At 27.8% G+C, this 25,032-nt stretch overlaps 2 protein-coding genes across 2 annotated transcripts in view; one reads left to right on the plus strand and one right to left on the minus strand.

Moving 5' to 3' along the window:
- Positions 1–25,032, plus strand: part of LOC111681432 — a 35,243-nt gene that overhangs the window by 9,456 nt on the left and 755 nt on the right. Inside the window, exons 4-6 of the mRNA XM_023443203.2 lie at positions 18,788–19,426; positions 23,444–23,707; positions 24,104–24,997. Coding sequence (XP_023298971.2) covers positions 18,788–19,426; positions 23,444–23,707; positions 24,104–24,997 — 1,797 coding nt within the window. The remainder of the gene's footprint in view (positions 1–18,787; positions 19,427–23,443; positions 23,708–24,103; positions 24,998–25,032) is intronic.
- Positions 3,406–4,323, minus strand: LOC124420523. The gene is made up of 2 exons (XM_046953553.1): positions 4,301–4,323; positions 3,406–4,238 (listed from the first exon to the last, which is right to left on the minus strand). Exons 1-2 carry the CDS (start codon positions 4,312–4,314, stop codon positions 3,533–3,535), a joined length of 720 nt encoding a protein of 239 aa, XP_046809509.1. The 5' UTR covers positions 4,315–4,323; the 3' UTR covers positions 3,406–3,532.

Here is a 25,032-nt window from a genome sequence, read left to right on the forward strand (position 1 = left end):
ATAAAAATGTAAACAATAACAAACTTTGACAGCTACATAAACCAGGCGAATTAAGAAAAAAATTATCAGCTTCGTTAAAATTTTGAAATATTTATGTAAAAAATCTGAAAATACCAAGCATCTCGTAAACAAATATCATTTTATTTAAATAATGGCATAATGGTATGTATACAAGTATGTTATTAAGGAAAAATATTTTTTTCTAATAAATGTTAACATATTACACAATATTGTTTTATATTTTATATTAAAATTGTGTAGATAACGTGATTAACTAAAAAATCTCTTCCGGAACACTTAATATTAGGAAACGCATATGAAGTATTTACCCTGCTGGCGGCAGCTGAGTTCTACGTTATGGCTTAATTTTGAAATCTATGAAATGTTAACAAATTAAACAATATTGTTTTATATACTTATACACTATGTAGATAAAGAGATTAACTAAAAAAGTCTGTTCCGGAACGCTTTATATAACAAAACCCATATGAGGTATTAACCCGTCGGGCGGCTACTACATTATGGCCAAATATTGAAAATTACTCCACCGGAGTAGAATTATCCATTCGCAACAAATATTCATTCATTCGTTATATAATATTTAAACGAATATGTACTTTTTATGTTTATTTTTCACAAAAAAATAAGTTTTACTTAACTTCAGTCACTCACTTAAATTTTGCAAATTAATCTGCCGGAATAGAATTTAGCGTCTGAAACAAACATTATTCAATTCAGAATATATTTTCCTCACAAATTTAAATATATTTATCTTTATTTTTTAATAAAATATAAACTTTTTACAAAAATGTTTCATCAACCGAATTTGGTGTTCTTTAAATCGAATTTTTATTTGAACGGAAAATTCAGAAAAATAAACATATTTTAAATGAAAAGAGTTTAAAAACTAATTATTTAATTTATTATAACGAAATTAAATTCGATTTACTTTCGACTGGATTTGTGTACATACTCGGTTTGAAAATTAAAAATTGTCAACTATAGTTGACATTTCGACTTTAGAAAAGTTGATTTTCCTTTTTTGAACTTTTTCGACATTTTCGACTTTATTTGAACTTTTCAGTTATTTTCCGAAAGGAAATATATATTTTAATGTAATTTCAGAACCAAATTATATTGTATATTGTAACACAGAATATATAACAAACTTAAAACGAATATATAACAATGAAGAGTTAAATATTCGACTTTGGTGAATGTTATATATCTCCTTTAAAATACAGTTAATAGCAAAAATAAGTATACAGAAATACTGACAATTGTTTTTATTTAAAAATAGCAAATTAGTTTTTTCAGAAAAAGTAATACATTTATTTGTTAAAAACAATTATGATAATTATTCATAACTTTTTTCTGGATATTTTAGTTATTTCAGTTTATATTGAAGGTGGAGTTAAATAGGTGCAAAATTTACGTCACAAAAGTAAGTATACAAATCATTTCAACATACATATATTTGTTCCATGATATTAACAAAATTTTTGATAATTTTACCCGTTTGATTATAATTACTGTACATAATAACTTGTAATTGTAATGATATGAAAAACCCTGTTTAAAGTAAATATATGGAATTATAAAAATTTTCATTTATATGTTGTAAGCCTTTAAAAATTGGAGTAAAATTTCAAGATTTCTAATCTAAAAGTGGATTTTTCCAAATTATTGTGTATCATTAATATATTTAAATAGGTAAAATTTTCATAAATTTTGTTAAAATCATTAAACCAAAAATATATTGGAATGATATTTTGTGATGTAAATTTTACACTTATTTAAATGAGAACTCAAATAACAAAAATATCCAGAAAAAAGTAGTGAACAATAATAATCATAATTATTTTTAATAAATAAATGTGTTACTTTTTTGTAAAAAAAAAACAATATACTTTTTTAAACAAAACCAATTGTCAGCATTTCTGTATACTTCTTTTTGTAATAAACATAAGATTTAATAAATTTCAATTTATTTAATTTCCAATTCCAACAATAACGCCAAACGAAATAGAAAATAAATTAAAAACATACAACTATATACACATTCGCTATATGTAGCAACATTTCCTACCTATATACACGATTACTACATGTTTTATATTCCTGAAAATATTATTTTTTTAATAACAAATTCATTTTCATAATTTTTTTTCAACAAAAATTGTTTGATTAAGATGATGATAAAAAGACTAGACGGGAAATTATTAACTCACAAATTATTAACAAAAATTATTAACATAACTCCAAAACTTTCAACAATAATTTTAACTTTATTTTTTAATAGCATGTATATATTTACGATTAATAAAATCAAGTTTTGATTTTTTAAATGCAATTTTTATACCCAAATTCTGTCAAATTAAGTTCATAAGTCTTAAATACTGTATTTCCAAAAAAATAACATTTATCACCACTTTAAAAGTAGCACTAGGTGAATTGTTTACCTTCTCTGTAAGTGATGTTTATTGACTTCCAAGGAAGCGAAAAGAATCAATTTTGTTTTTGAATTGAAGGTATATTTTTTGTACTGAAGTTTTTTGAAATGAACCAATTTTATTTTGGAGTTAATTAATATATTTGTGTAATTTATTTATTTATGTTAATATTATTTAAGTCAGATTGTATAATACTACAATTCCACTTCCTGAGAATGACTTAAGATATAGTGAATTTAAAATCAATTTAGAAAAGGACATCCCTCTTATGACAAGCCTGTGATAAAATCATAATTTCTTCAGGTCTTTTTCAGTACTTCCATGGAGTAAATTCCACTTATTTTTCGCTTCTTTGGAAGTTTTTTTTTTAAGAACTTCAGATTTTAAATACATCCAGTATTTAATGATGCAGATTAAGGAGTTGAAAATTGAACAAAATTATTACGCCAGTATTACGGTTGATTTAAAAACTTTCATAAAAGGTATGATATCACAATTTCAAAAATATTTCAAACCTGTTTTCGAACAGTTGACAGTTGAAAAAACTGGTTTTCATTATTTAAAAAAAATGCAAACGTGTCTCGATTTTTTTTAACATGTTAAAAGATTATAATATAAGATATAGTTTTCAGATTTACATAGAAATCCCAGCACTTTCAAGAAGCGTCAGCCATAATTTTAAAGTTTTTTTCCAATCAACAGTTTCGTATGGTAATTCCAATAAATCGTTATAAACAAAGTATAACAAGTAGTCCGACTCTCACATATACAGGCCTGTCACACATTCCGATCGGAATGGTTTCAATTCCGTAGGAACCATTCCGATCGATTTCGTTTTAGCTTCTTCAAATTCCGTTCGATTTTGCTTATTCCCAAAAGAATAAACTTCTCCACATTTTTATTTTTTATATGGCAACTTTGTATAAATCAAAACAAAAACATATGTTTCAATTTCAAAACAAAAAAAAAACGTTTTGCGGCAAAAATTTTATTTTTAACTTAAAATCTATAATAAAATAAAAGTAATTAAACTTAAAATTAAAGAAACGTGTATAAGTAAAAAGAAAAAATTAAGACAATTATGCCGGGTGTATCAATTGTTGCTGTAATGGTGGAAAGCAAGAGACAATATTTAGTGGAAAAATTGCGTCGGCGTACATTAAGAGATGCCTCAGATCCTTTGTCATATCCACCGGCAGTGTAAGTAAATGTACCATAAATATGTATTTTAAATGATTATTTTCTTCTGCCAATAAGCTGTTTAATTCCGCTTTTGAAGGTACTTGTGAAGTATTTGGTCTGCATCGTTTTGATGTTGATGGAGTTTCTGCACTTAGATTATTTTCTGATATTGTCAGATGTATGTCACATTCACTTTCATTTTCTTTTTCAGATTCATTTAGAATCAAATCAATTGTGGATTCTCCGAAATCTTTAGAGGAATTAATACCATCTACACTTCTGTAGATTCCCGTCAGTCTAGCCACGGTTTCCTCTGCATCTGAAAGAACATATTTATTATATTGGCCACCACCAGTTTTCAGATTTTCTTTTTTATTGTGGGACATCTTGTTTTTAACATAGACCTTCCAGTCTGCCCACGTTTTTTTCCATCCATTCAAATCCTTGGTTGGTGGTCCACATGAATTTAATTTTTTGGCCAAATCAACCCACAAGGCTTCCTTAACCACACGGTCCCCTTTGACGTAACCTTTAGCGATATCAACGTGCGACTCCATGAAATCGATAAAGATTTTTTCTTGTTGTGGATTTCTGTGCTTTCCCCTTGTTAAAATATATAAAATTAAAATAAATTTAAAGTTTTTTTAAACAATACTATTACTTACATTTTGGATATCATATGTTTTCTTTTCACTTAATGTTGCCAGTGGATAAAAAGTTAATAAAACATAAAACTTTTGTTCTAAATAAAAAGTGGTTTTGCTAGAAAAATTAAGTGGTAACTTCGTTTGATATTTGCAGTTTTTTAATGTTATTTTCTATCTGTCCTAGACAAAATATGAAAAATTTTAATAGAAAAATATAAAAAATACTTGGATAATGTAAAAAAAAATATTAAAACAACTTTACTTTCCCTTAAATTCAATTTTGTATTAATTTTATTTAGTTAAAAATCATTAAAACATCAATTCCACTTAGGAAACTGAAAGTGATTTCATTCCGAAAGAATTTTTCGTTTTACTTTTTCTAAAGAAGCACAATGCGGAATAAATTCCACTTTCGATCGGAATGAAATTCTGTGACAGGCCTGTATCAGAAATTACTCTGTCACATCTACGAGTACCGTGTGAATTCGACTCTCTTGTGAGAAATTAAAACTTGTCAAAACACTCAAATGTTTATTGTTTTATTACAGTTATCCACAAAAAAACTGCAATTTTTTAAAATAGTTTTAAAAAACTTTTAATTTAGAATTTTGTTTAATTTTTATGAACTGGAAACCATTTTTTTGTTAATTTTTGGTATTGAAAATTCGAACAAATTTAAAATTGTAACTTTTTTATAAAACTCTGTGAGTTTAGAATGCACCAATACATATACATTTTTGTTACTAACACATATTAGGTTTAGGTACTTTTTCACTAACACATGCTTAGAGTTAGGTACTGCTGTCAAAAAGTCGGACTACTTGTTATACTTTTGTTTTGAACGTTATAAAATGTGCCAATAGTTATAATATTAAATTATGGATAGAATATACTAAACACTAACCGCCTTATGCAAAAAAGATTATTAAGTTAACAATGGTTGTTAAAACCTGTTTTTATATGGAAAAAGTGTGCATTAAACCATTGTTAACTTTATTAATCGTTTTTGCATAAGGCCCTAAATATTTATTTAAGATACTTACATAAATTAATTAAAACAAGTCAGATTTCTATATTCGGTTGTGTCGAATCTTATATACCCTTCACCAAGTATGTTTTAAAAAACAGTTTTTATTTATTTAAGACTTGTATCTCGAAGATATCTGGAGTCTTCAGAAAATTGATTTCAACAGACAGACAAACGGACAGGCACACAGGCGGACATTGCTTAATCGACTCCGCTATCTATAAGGATCCAGAATATATTTACTTTATAGGGTCGGAAAATTATACTATAAAAATTACAAACGGAATGACAAACTTATATATACCCTTTTCACAAAGGTGAAGGGTATAAAAATACATTTATTTAACAAATATCACATAGAATTACAAAATTAACGGAACAAACTAGACAAAATATGCTTTAAACTCTCCTGTGAGAAGTTAAAACATGTCAAAACACTCAAATGTTTACCTTACTTTTTGACCAATTTTAAGCATCGTAGCGAAATTTCAGCTATCCATAAAAAATCTGTATTTTTTTAAAAAATTTTTAAATTTTCACATAAAATATTGTTTATTTTTTTAACTGAAAAAATATTTTTTTTCTGTTCATTTACATTTTATTTTTGTTGAATTTTAATTTACAGACAGAGTTTAAATTTTTGGTATTGAAAATTCAAACAAATTTAAAATTGTAATTTTTAATAAAACTTTGTGTGTTCAGAATGCACCGACACATTTACATTTTTGTTATTAATATTTATTTAGAGTTAGGTACTATTTCACTAACACATGCTTAGAGTTAGGTACTGCTGTCAAAGAGTCGTACTCGTAAGAGTCGTAAGTGGAAACATATTATCTACTAAAATGTTTCCATATTTAGCAGATAGAAATTCTGTTGGATATCAACTTTATTGTTTTGTACTTGTTATTTTATTTTATAGTTGTTCATTGAATATTTTGTTTGATTTAAAAAAAAATATTTTTACTTTACTTTGTATTTTTGTTTTTGTTGAATAAATATATTTGTTTGTTTTTCATAAGAAAAACCCTTTTATAAATCTTAATAATTTATGGGCCTAGACCCAAACCTCAGACATACATACATATATAGTAAAAAGGATTAACGTAAAAAAAATTGGCAAATGTATCTGTGAGAATTCCATTGTTAAACGGGAATAATTTCAAAACATGGTTTCCCCAAATGGAAGCCATTTTACACAAAAGCCGTCTGTTGCGTATGGTTAGAGGAGAAGAGCAAATGCCAAGGATCACTCCTATTCGAGAGAATGCTACGGATGCTCAAATAATTGCATATGAAGAATCATTAAGGAAATTGCGTGATTGTGAAGATAAGGATCAAGATGCTCGTGCAGAAATAATTGTTTCATTGCAACCCGATATAATAAGAATGGTGAAAATTTTCAAAACTTCACCTGAAATATGGTCTTATCTCAAGGAAAGTTTTAATAGAAAATCAACTAGAAAGAAGGCGGAACTATTTCGTAAACTATTCAATTTGAAAATGAAGGAAAACCAAAATATAACTGAATATTTAACAAAATTTGATATAATTGTATCTAATCTACGCGAAATGATTGATGATTTGGATGAAGACTTTTTAACCGTAATGTTATTGGATAGCTTATCATCTAAATATGAATCTATCAGAGCAGCATTTGATGCTGCTAATGAATTTCCAACTTTGAATATTTTACGATCTAGATTGTTGGAAATTGGTGATAAATTTGAACAAAATAGCAATAATTTTGAAGATAACGCTCTTAAGGTGAATAATTTTAGGAAAGGAAACAATAATATATATTATCATATGGATGAACCAGGTAAGGATAATTTTCCTTTTAATTTTTTTAAATATGGAAAAATATTACTAGATACTGTAAAAAAAATTAATAAGGCAAATGAAGTCACACAATCTGATAATGAATCAATACATTGTGGTTATTCAGTATCTACTAGTGTAGTTAATAGAAACAATTTTTCATCAAATGATATCAAATGGATCCTTGATAGTGGAGCGTCATCCCATATGACTTATGTAAAATCTCAATTTACGGAAATCGATGAATCTTTTATAGGATCTGTTCGTTTGGCAGATGACAATGATTTAGAAATTAAAGGTATCGGCACAGTTCAATTAAATGTTAAAATTAATAATCAATTTCATATTGTACATCTTAAACTTTATTTATACCAGATTTAAGAAGTAATCTTTTTTCAATTTCAAAAGCTACAGATAATGGTTGCAGAGTAGAAATATTTTCCGATAAAGCTCTTGTTTCAAAGAATAATCAAATTCTAATATATTCTGAGAAGAAAAATGGCCTATATTGCATTGAGTCTTTTCCTAAAATTGACATTAAACTTCAAAAGGTCCTGAAAAATAATTTAAATTGTGGCATAAACGATATGGACATTTAAATTCGCCTGATCTAAGAAAACTTGTAAATAAAAATATGGTTAATGGTTTACCAACATTTAAAAATGAAGACATAAATTGTATTAGCTGCATTTGAGGTAAGTCCTTTCCTAAGAAGAATAATAAATAAAGTAGTGAAGTATTAGAATTAATACACACAGATTTGTGTGGTCCGATGAGAGTAGAATCAATATGTAAGAAACTTTATTTTGCAACATGCATCGACGACTTCACGAGAAAAGTATTTATATATTTACTAAGGAAAAAGGGTGAATATCTAGAAATAAACAAAGAGTTTAAGAAAGAGGTGGAACTAAAAACAGGCAAAAAATAATAAAAGTTTAAGATCGGATAATGCACCTGAGTTAAAAAGTAATGAATTTAAGAGCTTTATGAAAAATTGTAGCATTAAACATCAATTTACAGTTCAATATACTCCGGAACAAAACGGAATAGCCGAACGGATGAATAGAACTCTTGTAGAAATGGACTATCATGATATAAGGACTATCATAATAGAAGCCAAATTACCAGAATTTTTGTGGGCAGAATTGATTATGACTTCCGCATATATCAGAAACCTGTGTCCTACAAAATTAAATGATGACAAAACACCTGAGGAACTTTGGTCGGGTAAGAAGCCAGTTGTGAAACATTTAAGACAAATTGGTTGTAAAGCCTTTGCACTGGACAAAAAGTCAGGTAAATCGAAATGGCAAGCTAGAAGTTCTGAATTTGTACTTGTCGGATACTCTTCAGAATCAGAAAGCTTACCGTCTATGGAAATCTGGAACTCAGAACATAATTAAAAGCCGTGATGTACGATTCATTGAAAAAGAATTTGAAGTGGATTTGAATTAAATTCGAGATAATAATGTTGGATTCTATGAATTTAATTGAAATCAAAAATTTCAAAAAATGCTAGCTGGGTAAATACCTCTTACTTAAAAAAATAAATATAATTTCCAAAAAATCAATATCAACAAAAATCACACACATTAATTTGGCGCCAAATTTTTAAATACAATATTAACAGCAAAACATAAGTAAAATGGTATCAGTTATCGATAAAGTTCCAAAAATTATTGGTTTTAATATTTAAAAATTTGAATTTAATGACGCTAGATCATGCATTTCGACCAATGTGAAGTGTGTTAAATATACACAGAACACGTCTGTGAAGAGAGGGAAATGTTATTGTTTTAAAACAATGTCATAGTTCTTATTATTCTTTGTTCGAGACTCTTTTCTCAGTTTTTTAAAACTTTGTTAAACAAAATGTAATATATTTTAAATATCACCGAACTGCTTGACGAAAATTGGTTGCGTAAATTCGTCACATGGAACATTACACACTGCAAATTATTTTTAAATTTCCACTATTTCTTTTAATTCCGAAGAACTTTCTCGACATAATTTCAATATTAAATAATATTCTTTATTTAAAATAAAAACAAATTGCACGAAATTGTATTTAGAGTCTCTCTCATAAGTATTCGAATTTAGGTATACTATGAAAAGAAACCAAATTTAATAAATTTTTTGCGTGCAAAATAAATAAATAAATTTATTATATTATGTAGACAATCCTTAGGTTTTATATCACACTTTTTAAAATTTCAAAAATTTACATATACTTAATATAATTAAGCTTTTTTAAAAAAAAGCCCATAAAATAAATTCACAAAAGTATTCGAATGTTTCCTGTATTTCACATTTCATCATTGTAGTCGTTATTTTTAAATAAATAAATTTGTTTTATTTATTTTAAATTTAATGTTTTCAAATGCGTATATTATATTTTATGAAAATTCTTGAATATAATAATTGACAATCTATTATTTTAAAATCAATGAATATAAAATTAAAATTTACAGTTATAAAAAGGGATGTACCCCTACAATACTCCCCCTCCGGAAAGATTAACGTTTAATAAATTAAATGTAACACTTTTTTTGGGTTTTTGTATAGTATTATTGATGTTAGTGTTTTCTATGTATGCAGGTTTTAGTTTGTCTATAGAAATCGTTTTTATTTTACCATCCACATCTAACTTGAAACTTTTTTTATATTTTTCAATTACTTTGTACGGTCCTTCAAATGGTGTTTGCAAGGACCTCTTTTGACCAACATGTACAAATACGTATTTGCAAGTAGAAAGATCTTTAGGTACATATATATCATTATTACTACTATTGTGATGTGATAAATTAGAACGAACATTTTTAAAATATTCTTTTAATTTATTTAAAAAATCATAAGAAGTTTCTGAGACCGAGTAAAGCCACCGGAAGAATATCATACCAATTTTCAGAGTTTTCATTAGCCATAATTGTTGCCTTTAACTGTCGATGGAATCTTTCTACTATACCGTTTGCTTGTGGGTGATAAGGAGTGGTTATAATTTATGACTACCTAATAATTTTGTTAGTTCCGTAAAAATTTTCGATGTGAATTGGGTACCCTGATCACTAGTTATCTTAAGAGGTATTCCAAAACGACTTATATAATTCCTGAAAAATGTCTGGGATATTGTCAACGCTGTAATATCCTTGAGTGGATATGCCTCTGGCCACCGCGTAAAACGATCAATGGTTGTTAAAATGTATTTATGGTTACGAGATGGAGGAAGTGGACCGACTATGTCAAGGTGAATGTGCTCAAATCTACCTCTAGGAATATCTATTTTCATTACAGGTGATTTGGTGTATCTATTTATTTTTGACTTCTGGCAATTTACACATTGCTTAGACCACAAATTTATATCCTTATTCATGTTTGGCCAAAAATAACGATGAGAAATTAGACGACGAGTAGCTCTAATACCTGGATGAGAAATTGAGTGTAACTTTTCAAAAATTATTTTGCGCAAAGTATTCGGAACAAAAGGTCTTGTTGTCTCTTGACAAGTTTCGCACCATAAACAAACATTAAATAGTGGAACATTCACTTGTTTCAAATTAAGGTGTCTGTTCTTGTCTTTCAAAATGTCTTTGAGTTATACATCCTTCTGTTGCTCATCGTATAAAACTTTCAGATTTATATCTGACTGTTGAAAGGCGTCTAACTCGAATGCTCTAGATAGTGTATCTGCTACAACGTTTGAGTCCCCATTTATATGTTTAATATCATTGGTAAATTGAGAGATATATTCTAGATGTCTTGATTGTCGTGGACTTCTTTCTGTTTTTGAATTTAAAGCGAAAACTAAAGGCTTGTGGTCAGTGTAAACTGTAAATGTCCTTCCTTCTAACATATGTCTAAAATGTTTAATAATTAGATAGATTGCTAAAAGCTCTCGATCAAAAGTGCTATATTTGGATTCAGATGGGGATAATTTCTTCGAAAAGAATGCTAATGGTTTGGGAATTCCATTATGTATTTGTTGTAAAACTCCACCAACTGCAATATTAGAAGCATCAACAGTTAAAGTCAATTTAGCTTCGTTATTAAAATGATTTTATAAGATACTTGAAGCGAATTGATCTTTAATAGTTTCAAAGGCCTTTAAACTTTCATTATTCCATTCAACAGTTTTCTTTTTAGTTTTCAGTGCCTGTGTTATCATTAAGTGAATTGGACTTGATAATTCTGCTAACTTTGGGATGTATCTATGGTAATAGTTTACCATTCCTATAAACTTCTGAATTTGTTTCACAGTCTTTGGTCGTTCAAAATTGCGTATTGCCGATATTTTCTCCTCTGATGGTTTAATTCCATCACTTGATATATTGTGGCTAAGAAAATCTATACTGGGAACTCCAAAAGTGCATTTTCCTGGTTTAATGCTTAATCCATATTCGTCTAAGCGTTCGAAAACTAATTTTAAATGCTCTTCCTCGTTTTCACTAGCAATCAGTACATCGTCAATGTAAACAAAAACAAAGTCAAGTCCGTTAAAGACTTCATTAATAAACCTCTGGAAAGTTTGTGCCGAGTTCCTTAAACCAAAAGGCATTCGTACAAATTCAAATAGTCCGAATGGTGTGGTGATTGCTGTTTTAAAAATGTCTTCTTCTGCCATAGGAATCTGATGGTAAGCTTTTACTAAATCAAGTTTTGAAAAAATTTTCTTATTTGTCATGTTTATGTTGAGGTCATGTATGTGTGGAATTGGATATCTATCAGGCACTGTGATACAATTGAGTCGTCGGAAATCACCACATGGTCGCCAATCATTGGGTCCTTTTTCGGAACTAAATGCAGTGCAGATGCTGCACATGAATTTGAAGGTCTGCAAATGCCAGATTTTACAAGAAAATCAAATTCACTTTTAGCAACTTTATATTTAATCGGATCTAAGCGTCTAGGTTTGGTGAATTATAACGGACCGTTGGTTGCTAATCTATGTACTGTTGAATGTTTAACTGGTTTTGTGTAATCAGGTTCAGATATTAATGAAGGGTACTGTTTAAGTAGACTAGTGTATTGATTATCAACAGCGAAAACTTTTGGTAAAGAAATTTTACAGTAGCGGGACACTGTATTAATAGATAATTTAGTTAAGGGATCAATTAACGTTTTATTTTTTATGTCAATTAAAAGTCCGTATTTGTGTAAAAAGTCCGCTCCGATTATAGGCTTTTCAATGTTAGCAATAATAAAAACAAAGGGAAACTCGCGTCGTAATCCTAAATCTACATTCAACATTTTCTTACCAAATGTTGATTGTATCTGTCAGAACAATGTCAGAAGTAGTCTTATGACTTTTAAATTTTGAAGATGGAAGGACAGATATATCTGCCCCACTGTCAATTAAAAATTTTATTTTATTTTTCTTATCATAAAGAAAATGGCGACGTTTGACAAGTTCAAACTCCCATTATCTGTCGCTTCGATAGTGGGTCCAGTTAGTTTTTTGAATCTTCTTTTTGTCTATAATAAGAGCAAGGTTGTTCACACCTTCTTGCTTCACTACCGTATCTGTAATGGAATCTACAAATCCAGTCTCTATTCGTAGATCTAGGACGAGATCTGCTCCTACTTAATCGCCTATTTAAGGGTCTGTACTGTTGTCCATCTAACTGATTTTTTATTGAAGCTACGTCTAATGAAAGATTATTGAAGCTATTACAAATATTGGTAGTAGCTTGTACTAGATTTTCAACAACCTTTTCTAGACTATACGAATTTGCAGAATGTATTGGAGTAGTGTCTCTAATACTTGCTATCTTATTACCCTGTAGCACTTCCCATATGTTATCAGCTAAGCGTGTTAATTCGTTGATATCTGTTAAATTGGAACCAGTCAAGACAACATTTATGTTATTTGGTAATTTTCTTAACCATATTTTTCTTAACACGTCGGGACTAAAATTTGAATTCCCAAGTAAAGCTAATGACCTATAAAATTCAGATGGTTTTTGATCTCCCATCTCAGAATCAGACAATATTTTATTTAATTTTGTATTTTCACTCATAGAATGCCTTTCAATAAGGATTTTCTTTAAATGATCGTAACGATTACTTGAAGGAGGTTTCTGTACAGTTACTATTACATCTTGAGGTAAAGCAGTAACAACATACTCATATTTAGTAATGTCCTGTGTTACTATCCTATTTGCAAATTGCATTTCAGCATGGATAAACCACGCTTCCGGACAATTTGTCCAAAATTGGGGAAGTTTAATAGTGGTAGAACAAATTTCAATATTAGACTGAGGACAAGTAGGAGTTGAACGATTATCTAATTTAGTCAATGTTCAAGTTTCAGTATTGATGTTGTCAGAATTATCTGTTAAATTGGGTTGTGACGTACAATTTGGACGTGTTGAATTGGGAGAGTGTACAAACATGGTTTCCGAAGGGAAAGTTTACAATTAACAACGATTAACAAACAATAAACAAACAAGTAACAACAACAAATGTATATTGATTTGATTTAACAACGTGTATGTATTTGGATGTATGTATATACTAAAGGTAACTTAAAATAAATATAATACTTATTTCTGTTTTTTTTACAAGTTCAGGTAAATCTTTGACCGATATTTATAGTAGGTTGAAGCGGGATATTTTATTTAGGGATCTTGACTCTAATTCAGGTTTCGTGTTTAATGATTGTCTGTTTTAAGGAAATTGAACGGTGAAATTGATTGATGATCTTAACTTATGATCTTGTTTGATAATCTTGATAAATAATATATTTTTTGATGATCTTGATATTTGAAAATCTAAGATCTTGATAAGATTAAATCTCTGAGCCAATTCCCAAATAATTAGGTTTGTTTTTCTTTATTTTTGATTTATTTATAATATTAAATTGCAGGATCGCCAATTGTAGTCGTTATATTTAAATAAATAAATTTGTGTTTTTTATTTTAAATTTAATGTTTTCAAGTGCGTATATTATATTTTATGAAAATTCTTGAATATAATAATTGACAATCTATTATTTTAAAATCAATGAATATGAAATTAAAATTTACAGTTATAAAAAGGGATGTACCCCTACAATCATATTATACGAAACTTAATATAATTAAGCTTTTTTAAAAAAGCCCATAAAATTAATTCACAAAAGTATTCGAATTTTTCCTGTATTTCACATTTCATCATATTATACAAAACACAAATTTAAGAATCGAACGTTTCTTATGCTTAAAATTGTTTTAAGGTTTAGTGTAAACCTAAAGGATATATTTTTGGCCGATTTGGTTTAAAAATTGGGGGATAGTACCATCTTTTTATGTAATATCATTAAAATGACGGTTTTTGGCAATATATAATTTTTTTCTCCTTTTATCCAGAGATAAAACCAAATTTCGATATTGGAACTTATTAGACCCCTTGGGGTATCTAAAAATAATATTTTTTGTTACAAGAATCTGTATTTAAAAGTTCAAAGATATATTTATGGGATCATTCTTCTGTAGCTAATTCAACTTATTAGAACTTAAGTCCATTTTTATAATACTAGGGTAAAACATTTTTGGGGACAGTTCTCTGATATGTATTCTTTTAGATATCAGTCTTTAGATATCTGTATATTGTAGAAGTATACAACTCCAAAACATGCCTCGATGAAACGCCATTCAATATAGTAGAATAATTCTTTTTATAACCAATGGATTACAGGCTGAATGCTTCCATATCATTATGGTCTAACTCCAAAATATTGATATCTGGTTAAATATTATTCACGATGATAAAAATAAACCCAAAATCTTTGACTTACAGTGTTATTGTAATGGGCAACATAAGCGTAAAAGTTATAAGTATTAAAAACTTAAATCTACTGTAGAGGATGACGTTTTGTTAAGGCATGTTTTGGAGTTGTATTCCGTTACAATGTGGGGGAAATTGAAAATATATGTGCTAATATCTACATGAATATATACTAGCCAACATTGCCGAAAAATATCGATTCCAGTGAAACGAAAAGGGGCCTAAGATTCAGATAATTCAATTAGAAACAGAAGAACGATTCCAAAAATACATCATGGACAATTTTTGTACAGATCCTTACAACAAAATTATTTATTATTTTTAGATTATTTATTATTTTTAGATACCTCAAGGAGTCTAATAAATCCCAATATTAAATTTTGGATTTATCTCTGGAAAAAAAGGTAAAATAAATGAAAATGTGGTCAAAAACCGCTATTTTAATAACATTACTTATAAAGATGGTACAATCTCCCCAAACTTATGGCCCCAATGGGCCAAAAATATATCACTTCGGTTGATAGTAACCTCTTAAACAATATTAAGCAAAAGACCAATCTTTTCGTATTTTTGTTATTAAAAAACAAAAGTTTCTGTTTAAAAAAAAAATATATTTATCCATCAAGTTATTTTTGTATTGAAAATACTTTTTTTATTTTACATTTAAATCAAAAGCAACAAATAAATTCATCGTTTGTGATATTTATCAGTAAAGTTTCAAATTAATTTCAACGTTTTTCATCAGATGAAAAAAATATTAAACAAGAAATATTTGAATTTTCTTGCAAAAATTAATGAAGTACATGAGTCGTTAAGTAGTTTAATCTAATGCGGGAATAGATCATGCTTATTTTTTTTGAAAACAACAGGGTCCGTTGCTTACAGTACATAGGAACATGTAGGGTAGAAGGGGGATCCTTCGCTATAGGGGCACATCTGTCAATGCGAATAACTTGAAAACCAAGTAATCGATTTCATCGCATTATTAAATTTTGTTTTCGTTTATCGATTATCTATCATCCCTGAAAATTTGAAACATTAACTTTACATATGATGGGAAAATATTTCACTGTATGAACTTTTTGTGCTAACTTTTTTAGTTTCTGTGATAGAAAAAATATATTGTTCAGTATTAGAATGTCAATAAAAGTGAACAATAAGACATAATAAAATTTTCGATAATATAATTTGAAGCCCGAAAAAAATTGAAACTAAACCTCAGAACAACCCGTGGGTACATGCGCCAAATGTATGTAATGCTTGTGATGTAGAACAAAATTTGGTTAAAATATAGAAAAAAATCAGTAATAATTTGCTTTAATTTTTTTGTTTAGTTTTGTGAAATAAACAATAAATATCTAATTTATTATACTTTGTTTAATCAATTAAGGTATAAAACAGCAAAATAAGTTTTTATTTTTGTAATTTTTTCTTTTATTTTACTAATGACAAATCTGCCCCATCCCCTTGGCGCATTTACTCCATGGATAAGGCGGTATCGCCGTTTTTGGTCAGTGCGGAAAAGTTAAAAAAATATGTACATGGGTATGACTTAAGAAAAAATTAAAGGAATAAAACTAAAGCCAACATATCTAAGTATCCTAACCAAGAAAAAAATTAAGAATATGTATTGTGGTTTTAATTTGAGGCCGCTTCAAAAAAAAAGTGGCGTATGGTCCCCCTTCTACCCTACTGTAAATCGAGTATGTTTTTTCCATATATTTGTATTAGTTTTGGGACAGTCCTTGTCTTTTGAGGAGTAATCTCAATTTTAGCAAAACTTTTATTCAAATTACATACACAACATATAAAATCTGTGAAAATTTTCTAATTGAAAACAAATACATATTCATGTTCATATAAAACAATGAAACATTTTTCATTTAAAACAAATGATTGAAAAATAAAATGATTGAAAATAAAAATTGTTTTTGATATTTATTTTAATAGAAATTTTTCTTTTTCATCATATTCAAATATAAATAATATTTGAAAATAATAATTATTTTGATCTTTTTTTCAACAAATGAAAATTTATTTTCAACAAAAAAGATATATGATAAAAATATTTAAAATAAAAAGTTTTCGGGTTCTTGCAAAAAACCCATTTGATTATAATTTTATGTTTCGTATAATATGATGAAATGCGAAATACAGGAAAAAGTCGAATACTCTTGTGAGGTAATTTTATAGACTTTCCTTAAAATAATCGTAATTAATTAAGGTAAATTAAAATTTTTCAAGTTATAAAAAGTGTGATATGAAACCTAAGGACTGTTTAGATAATATAACAAATGTATAATAAATACAATATTTTGCACACAAAAAATATTATTAAATTTGGTTTCTTTCCATAGAATACCTAAATTCGAATACTAATGAGAGACACTGTATTTATTAATTTTCAAATAAATTTTTGTTTAAATACTGATTGGGGTGACCATATTTCTAAATAATATAATATTTAATATTTAATTTTTTAAATTCATTGAATATATTTTTCTTTTGATTATTGAAAGAAACCATTGTTTATAAAAATCTGATTAATTTTATTAATTACCATAAACATAAGTAAAAACATTTCTTTAAACAAAATGTAACTTTAAAATCTGTAATGAAATACTGTCATTCTAAATCAATATATTCGTCGTTCGCCTGGGTATTAAATAAAAATAAACGTCCCAGCAAAAAAGAACTTCTAAATAAGCGAAAAAAGTAGAATTTACTCCATGGATATTCTGAAAATGAGCTGAAGATGTTATGATTTCAACACAGGCTTGTCATAGGAGGGTATCCTTTTTATCTAATTCCAAATTCATTACATCTAAAGACATTCTCAGGAAGTTAATTTTTATGTTCTTTTTTTTTAAAGCTTTTAGGAAGTGAAATTGTAGTATTGTAGAATAAAACTAATTTTACTCATAATTAACATAAATAAACAAATTAACATAGATAAATAAATTATACCCATTTTTCAGTTAACTCGAAAATAATATCGGTTTAATTCAAAAAATTTCAATAAAAAAAATATACTTTAAATTAAAAAAATTATTCTTTTCGCTTTTTTGGAAGTCAATAAACATCACTTCCACAAAAGGTAAAAAAATCACTTAGTGATACTTTTGAAGTGGTGATAAATGTTATTCTCGCGTAAGTACTTCGATTGCGTGGACCGTCACTAAGAAATAGTAAACCGCTGGAGACAACAACAAAAACGTGTAGTATTTGTGTTTGTTGTTTCGAATTTATTTTCTTGTCACAGAGATGGGAAAGTATTTATGAACGTAATGCGAATTTTTGGGAAAATTAAGAAAAATAATCATACATAAAAAACTATGTTTTAAGGATTATGCTTTAGTTAAGGGTGATTTAATAGGATGAGTGCGTGTCGTGTATTTCACAATATTACCATAAAACCCTTGTTATATTTAGCTTGTATCTGCGGAAGCATTATCTTATTTAAAAACTTTTTATGAATATTTTAATTCAAAATCTTAAATTTATTTTTTTTTTACTTTGAAAATACAAATATATTTTTTTTTAATAAAAATAAATTCATTTATTTATTATTACTTTATATCATTATTAACTTATATTATTTAATATTATTAATTTATTTATTATTAGCACTTTATTATTAACGATTTCACCTTACTTAGTGCACCCTGGTAGCACTCTTACTTGTTTTCTATAAAAACATAATAAAATAAAAAAGTAAAATTGTAAACCTTATTGTTATTGAAAAAAAATCTAGTATTTCCGCATTACCTCTTTAATACTACACATTTTCTATTTAGCATTAGATAGTGTATAGGAGAATAAATGCACTTGTAAATAAATCTTATTAAAAGTAGAATTTACTCCATTTTTTTTTTTATTTTTACTTACAACAGGAAACGGATTGTACCGCTGACCAAAGCTTGTCTGGCTTTGATTGCCCAGATGGTCGGCATAGTAAACAGATTGCGGAAAGATTCGAAAATCACGAGCATATGCTAGCCCCCAGAACTCATGAAGATCATTTCAACGATCCCATATATTCAGAAATTGAAGATGATAGTGTTCATATATCAGAGAGTCCAAACTTTGACAATCACACCGGGATTCAACATTTCACTGCAGCAGATAATCCCGAAATATTGTATGCGAAAGTTAATAAAAGTACTAAACACGTGTTTGACAGAAACAAGGTTCAATTAAAGGAAAAAAAGCCACATATACCGTTGGCAAAAATCATGCAGGATTCTTTGAAAAGTAAGAAAATAACATCAAATATTACCCCATTACCACCACTTCCAGAACCCTCTGCAGAAGAAAGTGTTTCATATTCATCACCAACATCAGTAGGAATGCCTCTGTCACATTGTCAGTCATTAAATAATGTAAGAGTAATGGAGCATAATTCACCACCGAAAAAACAACGAAATTATAGCAAATCTGATTTATCTCTTCATCGTAGTGAAATATTTTTAGACAATTTGTGTAGAAGTGAATTAGTGGTGCATACAACTGATGGAGTAAAGATACAAAACGTATGTAAAACATAACATTAAAATTGTATATTAAAGTTATAACATTTCTAAAATGAGCAATTTTGTAAACATTACATTATTGGAAATATCCATTAATAGTTTACCTATAGTATTATAAAATCATTTTGTTTAAAATTACTAACAGCTTTCAAGAATTTGTTTAATTACAATGAACTTAAAGGTCTGACAGTAATTTGTACAGCCGGAATAGTTATTATCAGAAAAACAAGTAAAAACTCTACTATGCCGAATCTAAAGTATAATATCCCAGCAAAAAAGTGAGGAAAAAGAAGTAGAATTTTCACCACAAATAACATACTTGAAGTACTTCCAATTTTGGTGAAAAACCTATGAATTTTACATTAGCGTGTCATTGGAGGGATGTTGTTCATTTTTGACAACTATGAACTACATCTAATCTTATTCAAAGATCCGATATTTGGATGTCAAAAATAAACCGAATTTGTTCAATGATATGCTTATATTATTAATTTCATTGGTTTTTCACCAAAGTTTGATGTACTTCGAATATGTTATTTGTAGTGACTTTTCTACATCTCTTTCCTCACTTCTAACTGGGTTTTCATTTGTAAGGAAATATTTGGTTTAAAAAAGCGAAAAATATATAATCGCATTTTTAGATGTGATTAATATGTCGTTTGTAAAGAATGACATCAATTATTTTTTACTGGGATGTCATTCACCAAAGTATTCATATTTTAATATTTTTTATATCGCACACCATTATAAAGCAGATGGTTTAATAAGTTAGTGCTGATGTTATAAAACCTAAAAATACATACCAATTGGCACAGAATATTTTTCTGAGTCGACTAGCTTCGTCCGTCCGTCGGCTGTGTGTTCAAGTAAATCTGGTTGCAATTTTTAAAATAATTTAATGATATTTAGCACATACTTCTCTACGGGCTAAAGGAAGCCCCCACATAACCGTACTACCAAAAAAATAAATGAGCCTTTTTTTTAAAAAAAGGCAGTAGGAAATCAAACATAATTTTCAAATGTATTTCAAGTAAAAAAAAAACTAGAGCAAAGATTGAAACTGAAAATTTTTTCAAACGTATTTCAAGTATTGCTTATTAGTTTTTTGCATGCATTTTTCAAACCCTTATTATAATGCTATTTATTTCAAAATTCATATATTTTTACATTCCTTTTATTATATTTTTCAATTATATCTCCGATTATTTCTTCTATATTTAACATTTATTTTTTGAAAAAAAAACTTTCTAAACAAAACTTTGAAAATTTTATAAATTTCACATATTATACTTTGTTAAACGTTTTTTGAAATTATCATGTTTATTTCAAAGGCTATACTTTTTAACTTTAAACAATTTGAAAAATACGTTATTTAGTTAAGAATATTTTCAAAATTTTTTATAGGTTCGAAGCAGGGACAGAAAATAATGATTATTCTTAAAATTTAAAACAAAAAAAATCAAATACAAGGCTTGATTTTATTGAATATGCTATTTCTTTTATCTAAAGATGCATTATCGGTTAAAATAATAATTTTTATTATTATTCTTTGAGTTTTATATATTAATATCTTTTTGTTCAAATCATAACGATTTATTTGAATCGAAAATGTTCTCTAAGTAAGAGAGTTATATTCGACTGCACCGAATCTTATAACACACCATCAAACCGTATGTAGTAAATAGAATGCTCCGCTATAAACAATAATGTGCGTTAAATTAGTTTTCTGAAGGGGCCTTATATGAAAGAGGAAAGGTCAATTATGGACCGATTCTCATAAAACTCGGTAGGGAGATTTATGTTTATAAAAAACTTACTTATTTCGAATTTTAGCGCTATACTCAAACTTTCAGATGAGCTTTAAAGTTATAAATAGCCAGAAAAGTTACTTTGCTACTTATTTTTATCCATCAAATGTACAAAATTCAAAAAAGTATCAGACACCCATCTGATCATTTTAAAAATAGATACAGGTATATTTAATTTTTTGTTTGTATCACTAAGGGCGGGTTTCTTACTACTCAGTTAAACTAGGCTTAACTTTTTGTTAAATTAAACTCGGAACAAATTTAGGCGGACTTTAACCGATGATTGTGTTTTTCAGTTATGGATTGAACTATGTTAGTATTGTTAACTTTTCAGTCAAAAACATAAACAACGAACATCTGTTTTTGCAAATATCAGTTTTGTAAAATGTAAAATTTTAGAAAGAAAACAGAAATAAACATTTAAATCAATAATAATATTGATAAAAAAATCAGAAGGTACAGGTTCGGAGTTCGGTAAAAAGTGAGGTTCGTCGAAAATTGACCGAACACCGAACGCCTAACTTTTTATAAAATGTTTATTTATAATATTATATTTTACATCATTTAAAAAACATATTTTTTTACAGAAGTTATCATACATCAATAAATCATTGTATCATTGTACAATAAATTTCCGATATACATACCCATCAAAAAAAGTGCAAAAAAGTAGTATATGCATGGGTTCAACTGATAATGAACTGGTTCATATTTAATGGAAAAATGCATGATTTTAATATTAGCGAACATGGGTTCGTATTTGGAATAATATCACGTCATTAAAATGAGTACATATAACCAGTGAACATTCGATGAATCTCATGCAAATTTTCATTGGTGCACTATACATATTTTCTTCTTTTATTAATCAAGATGTTAAAATGGACTTATTCATATTACTAATTTTAACAAATATTGAATACAAAAATTTAATAAAATTAATGGTATTTTTAATATTTATTATATGAAATGCACGTTTCTTTTGAATCCTAAGAGAATACAATTCTAATAACAGAATTTTACATAAGTGAATTGTGTGCAATTTTTCATGACTTCACTTATGACAAATTTATAACAATTTTGGCATGTATTTAAAATGCATTAACGAGAATACTTAACTCTTTTTTACTGGGTAGGTACAAAACCCCTTTTTTAACTGTTCGTTTTTTTCGGCTGATTTGAAAAACCAAAAAGTTATTAAAAAGCTAAAAATTTTTAAATTTAATTATCTAGTTTCGATTACAAATCTTTGATCTCATTTGTAACATAGAAATTTTCTAGATTCTTATTCTCAAACAATCTAGAAATGTCTGTCAGTCAGTCTCTTAAAAGAACGATAGCCCCTAAACTATTGTATTTGACTGTATTTGATTTGTATTCAAAATGAACAAAATCGGTTTACATTTGGACATGGCTTTAGAAAATGACTAACGTTCATAATATGTTCAAAAATACATACTAGTATTTTTATGAAATTATACTTACATGCTCTTACAGAGAATTATATCATTGACAATAAATTATATCATTGACAGTAAATTGTTTAAAAACCAAAAATAAAATTTCATGATTATATGTTCAGCCGTTTGGGCTGTGCAATACTGAGGACGGGTTTTTCTGATAATGACAATATTCATTTTTGGTTAAACCTGATTTAATATATGTTTCGTGTTTTTCAGTAATCAGTAAAGTTACTTATTATCTTAGTTTAACTGAGTGTAATTGGCCAAGTTATAAATGAGAACACACAATCAACAAAAACATTAAAATAATGAATTCGGAAAAAGAAAAACTTAATATTTTAAGTAAATCTTTTATCGATATTATTTCTGTTTTAAATTATTATTTTTATTTTTTCTTAAAATTTTCATTTTAATTTTTAAAAGTAATATTTACAAAAAACAGCTCATTATTTTTGTTTTTGACTGAAAAGTACAATCATCGGTTAAAGTCTGCCTAAATTTGTTCCGAGTTTAATATAACAACAAGTTAAACCTAATTTAACTGAGTAGTAAGAAACCCGCCCTGAATCAGTCAGTCAGTAACGCAACTATTTCATAGATGTATATATGTAGATAGTTTATTGAAATTTTAACATATTTTGCGCGTGTTTTATAGAAGTTTCCCTTTAATATACATAAACATACATAAATATGCATGAATGTACGTTAAGCCATTGATATAAACATCTTATGAATATATTTTTTAGGATAATAAAAATATGTCAAATCGTTCGTATGTTCCTATGACTCAACCAACACCTAATGACGTAAGTAGATCATCGGACAATGATCAAGTGGATCATAATGACACCGTTTCTTATGAATTACCAAATGATGATGTCGATGGTGTTACTGAATCTATTGATGAAGATAATTCTACAACTGCTGGCAGTAATTTGGGTTTAAGTACAATTATTCCCCCATCATCTCACAACCAGAGTACACCCAAGAAGCAATCCTTTACGACAAAGGTAGAATTTTTTATTGATTCATATTAATGCTGGACAAATTTGTTTTCTATTTAGTACAAATACAAAAGAACTACACAAAATACAAACATTCTTATTTACTGTATATACATCTGTAAATCTATTGATAACATATATCATAGAATCTTAAAGCTTTTTACTAACACCATCATTTTAATAATTCATAAAGTTTATATTCACTTCACTGCTAAATACATAGAACTTTTTATAAAATGAGCTTAAAATCCTATACTAATACATTACACATTTAAATGAACACATGAAAATAAAGTCGAATTACCTTTAACATTTTCTTTGGAATTGGGAACATTTTATTGTAATTGGAAACTACTACTATGATTTACATACAAAACGTCATTTATATTTTCATTAATTTAGGATAAGTCCATAACGAGCGAATTAAATGTTGACGTAGATACAATTAACATCAATGATCAGTTATGCAATAGTTGTCCAAATACACCGCACAAACAAAACGATGTACTTAGAGCTGACCAAAGACTTCCAATGCATTGTCATAGCATGAATGAGGTATCTGAGTATGAGGCCGTAGAACATTCAAATGCAAAAACAACCAACACGTTGGGACGATACAAAAACTTGAAAAACGTCTTGCAAAAGTCTTTTCGAAAAAGCAAAACATTTATTAAGACAGAAGGCAAGCGTTTATCCACTTTGAATTTCGCTACAAATAATGCAACTACAAGCCCAACTTTAGGCCGTGGGAAAAATACATATACTGATTCGAATCTTAATATTGAAGCCCTATTTTCCCTAAATGAATGCGCATCGGTTAGTGAACAAATAGCTCAAACCGTAAGCATTTGTCGGAAATTGCCCGATTTGGAAATATCAACGGAAATGGTTGAGGCTGAACGACTATTATTATTTTCTGCTTTACGTCGAGAAATTCAACTGAGCACGTCATCACTAGTAACAGGGAGTCAAACGATGAATCAAAAACCAAGAATGCGTTTCTTTATTGATGAAATGTTTTTGCCTGTACTTTCGGATGTTAATCAGGACATATTTTTTAATTATTTTTATATTGTTACCTTTGAATGCGGCGGTGTCATAAAATCCACTCAATCGGCTGAGTGTGTGAATGGTACAGCAGTCTTTCGAGACTGTGGTGTTGAATTTATGGTTTTATCGGAATTGGAAACTAATACACATAATGAACGTTCATATAAGCAGAATGCTGTAAAGTGTAACATTTTTATGCTTCGTTTACGTAAAATATCTACAATTTCAATCGAACCCCGGAAAAGAGTAAGATTTATCTATATATAGACACATTAAACTAG

Source organism: Lucilia cuprina, chromosome 6 (genome assembly GCF_022045245.1).
Source record: "Lucilia cuprina isolate Lc7/37 chromosome 6, ASM2204524v1, whole genome shotgun sequence".
NCBI lineage: Eukaryota > Metazoa > Arthropoda > Insecta > Diptera > Calliphoridae > Lucilia > Lucilia cuprina.